The following is a 9,292-nucleotide window of genomic DNA, read 5'->3' as shown; positions in this document are numbered from 1 at the left end:
GAATTGGGTTTTGCGCGCTCGTGTGGGCTATATGGAACTGTCGCAATGATATTGTCTTTAACAAGAGTACGAACTCAAAATTTTTACAGGTTACCCGTATGGTCTCACACTGGATCCACGAATGATCTCTTTTACTGCCGGAAACGCAACGCGAGCCTATGCATGCTGGATGCCGCCGGCTGGATGCGGTGGCACGGGCTATATACAACCAGGATGGCTGGCGTCCTGTTAAACGACTTTCAGATGTATAAGTGAGTCTCTCTTATTTTTCATTGGCTAGTTTTTGTGTACACGCTTTGTGATTCGTGAATTCTAAAACTAAGGATTATGTTATCTGGGTAATAAAAGAGGGTTGTGTGCATCGATTGATGCAGAGGCCGGGGTCAGCCCCCATTTCGAAAAAAAGAAAAAAAATAGTTCCTATGAATTTCTTTCCTATACTACAGTCCCATAGGATTTATAGAAAGAGGTTAGACCTCTTGGAAAATCTCCTATGCGTTTAGGATAACTATGAGATGTACCCATTCTCTATAGAAATTTTCGGTGTTTTTCTTGCGGTGCAACCAAATAGCTTCTCCAAATAATTCCTACATTTTTTATTTCTCTAGAATTTCACATGGCATGACATATTGTTCGTGGGTTTATCCTAATTATGTGCTTTTAAAATCATTTAAATCAAACATGCCCTGATAAGCTCCATCATGCTCCTTGGTAGTGCCTCAAAGCGCCTTCTGATCGATGCCCTTGGTGTCGGAGCGTTGTAGTGTTCGCTTTGTAGGTTTCTTTGGTGCCTGCTTGTAGTGTTGAATTGTAATTTGTTCAGTGTGTTCCCTTGTATCGTTTGGTCATTTTTTGTGTGGATAAAACATGAGCTTTATTATGAAGGACAGGTTACACAATCGATCGGACTCAAGCATCAGAAATACAGCTTCAGGCCATGAACCGAACCAAGACTCGGAACGGTGCTCCAACGTAGCAAGATTCGCTAGATGGTGACTAACCCTAACCTAGCTTCATTCTAGCACACTCTAAATTCTTTGGATAAACGCCTAATAACCAATACTAGATGTAGAAGAGGAGTCTGATCCACACCAGACGATGTTGCCGTGGTAACCAGCTGATCACATCCCGTGTCAACTATTAATGGTAGTTGAGTATGTTGTGTTGTGTCCTGTGTGAGTTTTTATTAGGGTGACTTTGTTAATTCCTAACCGGTTGATGGCTTCCTGATTGAAAACCGGCTCCTCTTGAACCTAAAGTCTAAAGAAACATACCCTAATAATGGAAGAGGAAGCAGCAGGGAAGAAAAACTTAACAAAGACTGTTACGACTAGGGGTACCACACTAGCTAGGCTAGGACAAGCGGAGAAACGACACTAGTGACCCATGGTTAAAGGCAGCTATCGCTGACGAGAAAAGGTCACGGGAAGCAAGCAGTCAGGCAGGCTGGGGGCCGTACTAGGAATCCACAGGAGTTGCACATGACCCCACGTACGCGCACCAGTCAGTAGTCATTGCCCGTGCCCACTATGCCACTGTGTGCGGTCCGCCCTCCTTTCAGGTACCACCTACACAGTAGACTGACTCGACCTCAACCTCCATCTTCGATCCATCGACTCTCTTTACGTTTCTTCACTTGAAAAAAAAAATAATGCCAACAATAATGGCCATCCAAATCATACAGCAACATCCTTCTAGTATTGCGCCACCCACACAAAAGAAAACCCAGCAATGTTTAACATCAATCATACATGTAGAATTTAACATACACACGATGATCTCGGCAAAGGACAGCCAGAATTCATCCAGTTTTCAACGATCTGGAGATGGAAGCCCTCCAAATTTTCTTTATTCAGGCATTCTATAAACCTGCAGCATTCTATAAACCGTTTGTATATGTTCTTCATAATCTCCCTTTTCCCCTAATGTTCCCAGCACAACGACACTCTACACGTGTCCGGGAGGAAATTACTGTGTTCTCTTCTACAACATATTGAAACCATGTTCCCAGCACAATGGCACATAGTACACACTAAGACATACAATAATCAGCTGCAGATGTTGCTCAATGCAAAAAAAATTAATAGCAGATCACTCGTTCTTCTTCTCGAATTTCGCCCTGTCGGCGCCGCTGTACGGAGCGACATGGTACGCGTATTGCTGGAGGACTGAGAAGATGACCATTTCAAAGATAATCAGCACATTCTGGATCGCCTCCTGGATGTGCTCCACGTCCAGCCAGAAATGGTGAGACTGAATAACCCCTACAGCGGTCAAAACTTCCAGCGCACAGCCCTGTGAAAAACGGAGCAGGAATGTGAGAATGTCACCTAAAGAAACCATACACAATGGCTCATGCAAAATCATGGCAAACAATTTGACATGACCAAAAGGTCTAAACTATCAGTATTACTACACGAATACAGGTACATGCAACCAAATGTTCAGATGTAGTCATGAGCAGGAACTGATGTAAGATTCCATTAACAGCATTCATACACACACACAAAAAAAAGTAACCCTAAAGATCGATATTCATAAGTAGATTACAATTCAGTTCAGCCTGGGGATGGCGTGATTTACCTGCCAGAAGGAGAAGAAGACAATCCCTTTGATGCACAAGAACTTAGAAAGAGGCTTGTGAGGTGCCAGCTCCTTGGCAAACAAGTGGTAGAATATGACCAAGGCGTATAATGCCATGGAGACTGAAAAGTTCAGTATAATTGTGAACGTCCAGCTGACCCAGCTGGGGTACAGCCCAAGAAGCTGAAGTGCAATTATCAGAATGGAGCAAACAGGCCTAACAACAACAAACTGCCAGGTCCAGTACTTCAGAAGCTTTAGTGTCTTGTGCTCCAACCGAACATTGCGGGGCTGCCACAGCACAAAGACAGAAGCATATTGGTTACTTTCCAGAAATCCAATCGGCTCAATACACACAACGTATGAACAGGGCGGAAAGCTTTAACAGCATTGCTGGCAGCTTGTGCAAAATATGCAGTTTATAGGTGGAACATCCAACAGTGGGCAGATGATACAAAGACAGGTTCCAGAGACAACATCATTTTAGGTACACACATAGAGAGAACCTTAGTGAAAATGTAAAAATTTAAGTATTGACTCATAGCTACATGCTTCAGTAAATCCGGATATTACAATCTGAATGTGTGCTTTCTTAATGGCATATATAACCTTTTAGTTAATGCAATGAAGCATTTTAGTATAACTGACTAAAACATCATCCTTCAAATATGCCGAGGTTCAGTATGGATTATCAAAATTCAACCACATAGCAACATGCATCAATATTAAATCGTCATTAATGGTGCAGGTTGGATTACCAAAATTCAACCACACATAGCAACATTCATCAATATTAATTTGTCATTAATGGTGCAGGTTGGATTACCAAAATTTAACTACATAGCAAGTAGCAAAATTCATCAAACATTCCATAAGATGGAAGGATGTAAGAAAGATACCAGGAAAAGTGACATGGGGAAAGAGTGATGAAGCACCCTCCCTTTGATTTCATCAGGTACAATGTTTTTACTTATAGATATATTTAAGTAGCTGTACATCAATGCCAGAAACTTAGCAATCACCTGCATAGTTGAAAATACAAAAATTGAAGGACAAGTTAGCAAAATCACCAACTTCAGGCGGAAAAATGTCATTGACACAACAGGACTCACCAGTGCCTCATAGCATTCTTTAACAGACTCCAAGCATGTAAAAAAAGTTTTGCTTCCCTTAATATCAAGAAGACCAACAAAGGAAGTTATAGCATACAACGGAGGCATTAGCACTATAATGAGTATAGCCTTCTGCTCCTTGGAATTTTTCCAGTAGAAAAGATGCTGTGACACCAATTGTACTGTAAAATGCATAGACAACATTACACAACAGGCTGCTCCAAGGAGTGTAAGAGTTGGAGGATCCATTTTAGTAAGATCCATTCCCGGAAACATCGACATGGTGCCTGAAGATATATACATTCACAATTATTCATCAGGGGTAGAAACCTAAGAAACTATTCAGTAAAAAAAGTAACATAAGAAAAATAAAACAACATAGGAATGACGGTTCGTATCTTCAAGATATTTTTTTTGGCATTGTTTCAATTTGATAGAAGCTCAGATATGGTTTCATCATCTAAACTGGTTATATGTCATTGTTTCTGTGATTAAATTTGGTTACTGAAGCATGACGAACTCAATTGTCATTAACATGGAATGATGTATGAGCAGGAGAACAGAACGAACACATAAATCAAACCATAGGCAAAGAAAGATGCATATCTTTCTCATTGTCGTGCTCCTGATTTATCAACAGAACAGGCAAGGCTTATACGTCGCTTGAAAAACCACACAGACAAGGAGCTGGCGCACAGCAGTACTGAAAGAACTATCAAAAAAAACTTGACCCTTGGGGGAAGAAACCGGAAGGCATTGCTTTGTAGGTTAAGGAAAGGCCCAGAACACCGGATCCACCCTTTGCGGTGGCGGAGTTGGCAGCCCGACGCGCATGGGGAACAAACTCAGTGAGGGGCCCTTTTTGTGAGAACCATGATTTAAGCCCTGGTTGGCAGCCCCACAGCTGGTGGTCTTACCACCACACTATCAGCACGTTCTCGTAATGAACTATTTTTTGAGAAAACGCAAAAGACTTGGGCGTTTCATTGCATTGAAAAGATAGAACTTACATGCCTCCTAGGAGTCCGAAACTGTAAAATTCAGTTACATCAGTGCACGTCCCAAGTTGGCAGGATGGCGCGCATGCCCTTGTCTCCAGCTCACGCCCAAAGCGTTGCCTCCTCCTTGACTGTCGCCATGACGGAATGCACCGAGGGCCGTGCGTTGTTCAAGACGCAGTCGTTACGGTGTTTCCAGATTGTCCAAGGCAGCAGCAGCGCAATAGAGGCTAGCCCTTTGTGCATTGGCATCGGCGTGACATGCCGTGCCTTGTGCCACCACTCAATCAAGATGTGGTTGCTGCCCAGTGGCCTGCAGGTCATCCTCAACCAGGAGAGGACCTCGTGCCAAGCTTGCTGCGAAGGGGTAGACGATGATGAGATGCATCGTCTCCGGGAGCTGATCGCACAGGAGGCACCTGGGATGGTGCTGCAGGCCACGTCTAGTCAGCCACTCGATATTCCAACAGCGGTCCAGAACTCCAGATTGGCAAGCCAGTGGAAAAACATGGCGCGCAGAGATGGCCATGTTTTCCAGATAAGCTTCTGGATTGGGCAACTGTCAAACAGGCATGTCCCACTCGGAGTATCTCTTAAACAGTTCATGATTTTAGGGGGGGGGGGGGGTGGGGCATATGAAACTTGATATAGTAGCACAGCCAAAAGATTTAAGTAAATTAAATGACTAGACAGACAACTGGTTGATATTCCTAGGAAAATAATTTGATACATGCAGACACCGTAGAATCATGCGCCACCGTGTTTGAAGGAACATAACCCCTTTTATCCATCTTAACTATTTTCCTGGAATACTCAGTATTAAGTAAATTGGGATGATGTAAGATAACTGTCTTAAACTGATTGAACAATTATTATAACAAACTTAACAAAAGCAACAAATCAGTCTTCTCTCAATGTAAAAAATTTATGTACCATAACTCAACTGTTTCAAATTAGAGCATGCAGCTAATGATTGTAACTACTACTCAATTGACTAAAATAGGGTTAATTACAGCGAACAGATGGAAATCATGCTGGAGCTGGTTGGACCGATGAGAATTAAGAAACATGTATGTTTATGAAAACACAGTCAGTGCTGGGTGTTACGCCCAAAAGCAAAACCAAAGAAAACTGCTCTAATGGCAACTGAAAAAGAAAGAAGATAAAAGAAAAGAAATACTGTGAAACCAGCATCAAACTCCTACGATAGAAGATTTTAGTGGATAAATGGAGAAGACACCAAGGTTCAACCACCAAATATAGGAAAAGCATCAGATTTGCACAAACAGAAATTAAAAGCACATCAAGGACACTAGAGTTGAGAGTATTCTATTTCAACAGCCAAACTTCAGTTTCCTTTAAGGAAATGTTGAATGGAGCACTATATTTTTTTTTTCGAAATGGGGATACCCCAGCCTCTGCATCAATCGATGCATACGGCTTCTTTTAAAAACAAATCAGAGGAGCACTATATTATGCCTTCAGAAATTGGAATACAATTTTCAAGTTGAGAATCAGCTAAATGTTAAATCGATCAAGAGAGTGCAGTTTTTCTGTTACCATCACCCAAGTACACAGGGAACATCATAGAGCACACTACAGCTAAATGGGAAGCTACTCAACCAAGTAATGTTTATGTCATTGTTGTGGCCAAATCACTAAAATAAGGACCAAAAGGATTTCTTATAATTAGAGGTTTTAAGTGCAAATAAAGTTTATGATGCAGGCTAATGAAGAAGGGAATTAAATACTCAGTATTAAGTAAATTGGAATGATGTAAGAAAACTGTTTTTTAAGTGCCCAGAAAGTTTATGATGCGGGCTAATGGGAATATTAAATAAACAAGAAGAGCTTTTTTTACCGTTGGGTTGTACTTTGTGACTTCCTGGCATTCTCCTTCTAATGAAATGTGATACATGCTTTGGGTCATGTTCGAAATTAAACAAACAAGCAGAGCAGGACAAAATACATATACCTAAAATGATATAACAGGAACTACACTAATCCTCCTCCCAGCCCATGTATGCTCAAGGTGCATGCTAGGAAAAGAAGTAGATGGAGCCATCGCCACAAAATATAAATCGGTAGCACATCAATCAATAAAATGTGACCTCTAACAATATGATAGATGAAACACTTCATGCACATCATACTAGAAATCTAAGGAATAGTCAAACAGGCATGTCCCACTCAGAATATCTCTTAAACAGTTCATGATTTTTGGGGGAGCCCTGGTTGGCATCCCCACAACTGGGGGTCTCTTACCACCGAGCTATTAGCAAGTTCTCTTAATAACTATAAAGGGGTTAATGGTTACACACTGTCACACTTTACTAAATAAACTGTGCATGTGCAGAAACAACCGTGTGAATGAATGATCAGCAAGCACAATTATGTTGGTTTGTGAACCAGGAGGCACCACCAAATCAAACGGAGTTCTTGATGTTGAAGGTACAATACTTTCAGCTTCAAGTAAATTGCTTGGCACATGAAACTCGATATAGTAGCAGAGCCTAAGATTTAGGTAAATAAATGACTAGACAGACAACTGGCTGATATCAGAAGGGAAATATTTTCAAGGAATAGTTCCCATTTTAATCCATCTGAACTATTTTCCTGGAATACTCAGTATTAACTAACTTGGGATGATGTAAGAAAACTGTTCTCAACTGATGAACTATTACAGTAACAAACTTAACAAAAGAAACAAATCATTCTTCTCTCATGGTAAAGATTTATGTAGCATACCTCAACTGTTTCAAACTAAAACATGCACGCGATAACTAGAACTACTTCTCACTTCAGTAAAATAGGGTTAATTAAAGCGAACAGTTGGAGTTGATTGGACTGATGAGAATTAAGAAACACTTATGTTTATGAAAACACAGTCAGCACTGATTTTCGTTGAATAAACAAGGATGACTTACAAGTGCTGGGTATTAAACCCAGAAGCAAAATCAAAGTAAACAGCTCTAGTGGCAACAAAGAATAAAAGAAAAGAAATACTGTGAAACAAGCATCAAACTCCTAAGATATAAAATTTTAGTGGATAATGGAGAAGACTTCATAGGTTCACTATAGTTGAGTTCCAAACTAGTATCACCAGATATGAGCATAGGCATCAAATATGCACAGCAGGAAATGAAGAGCATATCAAGGACACTAGAGCTGACAGTTGTCCATTTGGACAAATCAAACTTCCATTCAGGGAATGTTAAATGAGGCACTAAGCTATGCCAGCACTTGGAATAGGATTGTTAAGTTGAGAATCAGCTACATGTTAAATGGATAAGAGAAAGCAGTTTTTCTGTAACCATCACTCAAGTATTGCAGGGAACATCACAGATTCACAGGGCATAGCTAAATGGGAAGCAACTCAACAAAGTAATGTTTATGTCCTAGGAGTAGCCCAATCATTAAAACAAGGACGATATGGATTTCTTATAATTAGATGCTTTAAGTCCAGAGAAAAGTATATGGTGAGATCGCAACGAAATAGAAATCGGTAGCACATCAATCAAGAGAATGTGACGTGGGACGACATGATAGATGAAACCCTACATGCGGATCATACTAGAAATCCAAGGAATAGTCGAACAGGCATGTCCCACTCACGGTATCTCCTAAACAGCATCAAACTTGCTTCAAGGTAATTTGCACAACAACAGAAAATCTAAACTGCCTCTCAAAAAAAAATCTAAATTGGTTACAAAGAATTTGAGTGATATTTTTGGTTAGCAGGCACACAAATTTTGGGCCATCAAAACTTGATCCAATTGATCTTCTCGTCTCTACACCCCGCCTATATAAACCCCCGTCACCATCACCTCCACAGAAGGCACCGGACCGACTGCCGTCGACGGACCTACAACCACGCTCACGGCGATCTGCCGCCGCACCAGCATATGCATCTTCCCAGCTCCCTCCTCAAACACCCTACTCTATAGCATGGGTTCTAACGAAACTAAACCTTAAATGCAGCGAACGGCGAGCAGTTATCTCCGGCCGAACACAAAGCTGCAGAGTGAATCCTGAGGCACCATTAACAGTGAGAGTTCGGGTGCTCCCTACTCTGAATCTGAACTCAAGAGCTAGTTGAACTTGGGGGCAAATCAGAGAAGAGAGATTAATCGTCGCCGGGGGAGATTGGGAGCACTCACCTAGTCCGAGACGAGACTTGGAATCTCGGCGCGTAGTTGGGAGCTTCGCCGGCGGAGAGATCGGGGACGGTGGATTTGTTTGATCCCCTGGCGGTGGCGGAGTGACCCGCGTGGTAGCTGCGGAGTAGCGGGGTACGGATGGTAGATTTTACAGGGAGCCCCTCCAGTTTTAACTCAGATTGTCTGACTTTGGCAGCTTTTGGGTCCAACCACGCGGCACACAAGGGAGTACACGTCAGCAAACAGGGAGACAGCCACACAGGTGTGCAGGGCAGAGTTTAATGTCGACGTGCCCATCTACATCTGCAGGGGATCCAGCGGCCCAAAAGGCTTGCCGACAATGCCGATCTACATCTGCAGTGGGTCTACCGGCCCAACGGGCTTGCCGACGATGGCGTCCGATGTGAATACTGGGCCCTGCACACGCAGCAATGGCGCC

General features: G+C 42.1%; 1 protein-coding gene across 1 annotated transcript; it reads right to left on the bottom strand.

Annotated features, from left to right (window-relative positions):
• Positions 1-1,800: 1,800 nt before the first annotated feature.
• LOC127333376 (protein LAZ1 homolog 1) lies at positions 1,801-9,012 on the bottom strand. The gene is made up of 5 exons (XM_051359772.2): positions 8,854-9,012; positions 3,696-3,982; positions 3,483-3,605; positions 2,584-2,874; positions 1,801-2,295 (listed from the first exon to the last, which is right to left on the bottom strand). The coding sequence occupies exons 2-5, from the start codon at positions 3,975-3,977 to the stop codon at positions 2,092-2,094; spliced, it is 900 nt and encodes a 299-aa protein (XP_051215732.1). The 5' UTR covers positions 3,978-3,982; positions 8,854-9,012; the 3' UTR covers positions 1,801-2,091.
• Between the last annotated feature and the right edge of the window lie 280 nt (positions 9,013-9,292).

Source organism: Lolium perenne, chromosome 2 (genome assembly GCF_019359855.2).
Source record: "Lolium perenne isolate Kyuss_39 chromosome 2, Kyuss_2.0, whole genome shotgun sequence".
Taxonomy (NCBI): Eukaryota; Viridiplantae; Streptophyta; class Magnoliopsida; order Poales; family Poaceae; genus Lolium; species Lolium perenne.
Note: the sequence above shows the minus strand (reverse complement) of the source record. Positions and strands in the feature narration are given on the sequence as shown.

Excerpts from the sequence above, each read along its gene's own strand:
- LOC127333376 (XM_051359772.2), bottom strand. The coding sequence starts at position 3,977 with ATGTCGATGTTTCCGGGAATGGATCTTACTAAAATGGATCCTCCAACT. Across the intron at positions 2,875-3,482 it reads TCCCCATGTCACTTTTCCTG|CCCCGCAATGTTCGGTTGGA; the intron begins GTATCTTTCTTA and ends GTGCTGTGGCAG. Across the intron at positions 2,296-2,583 it reads TCTTCTTCTCCTTCTGGCAG|GGCTGTGCGCTGGAAGTTTT; the intron begins GTAAATCACGCC and ends CGTTTTTCACAG.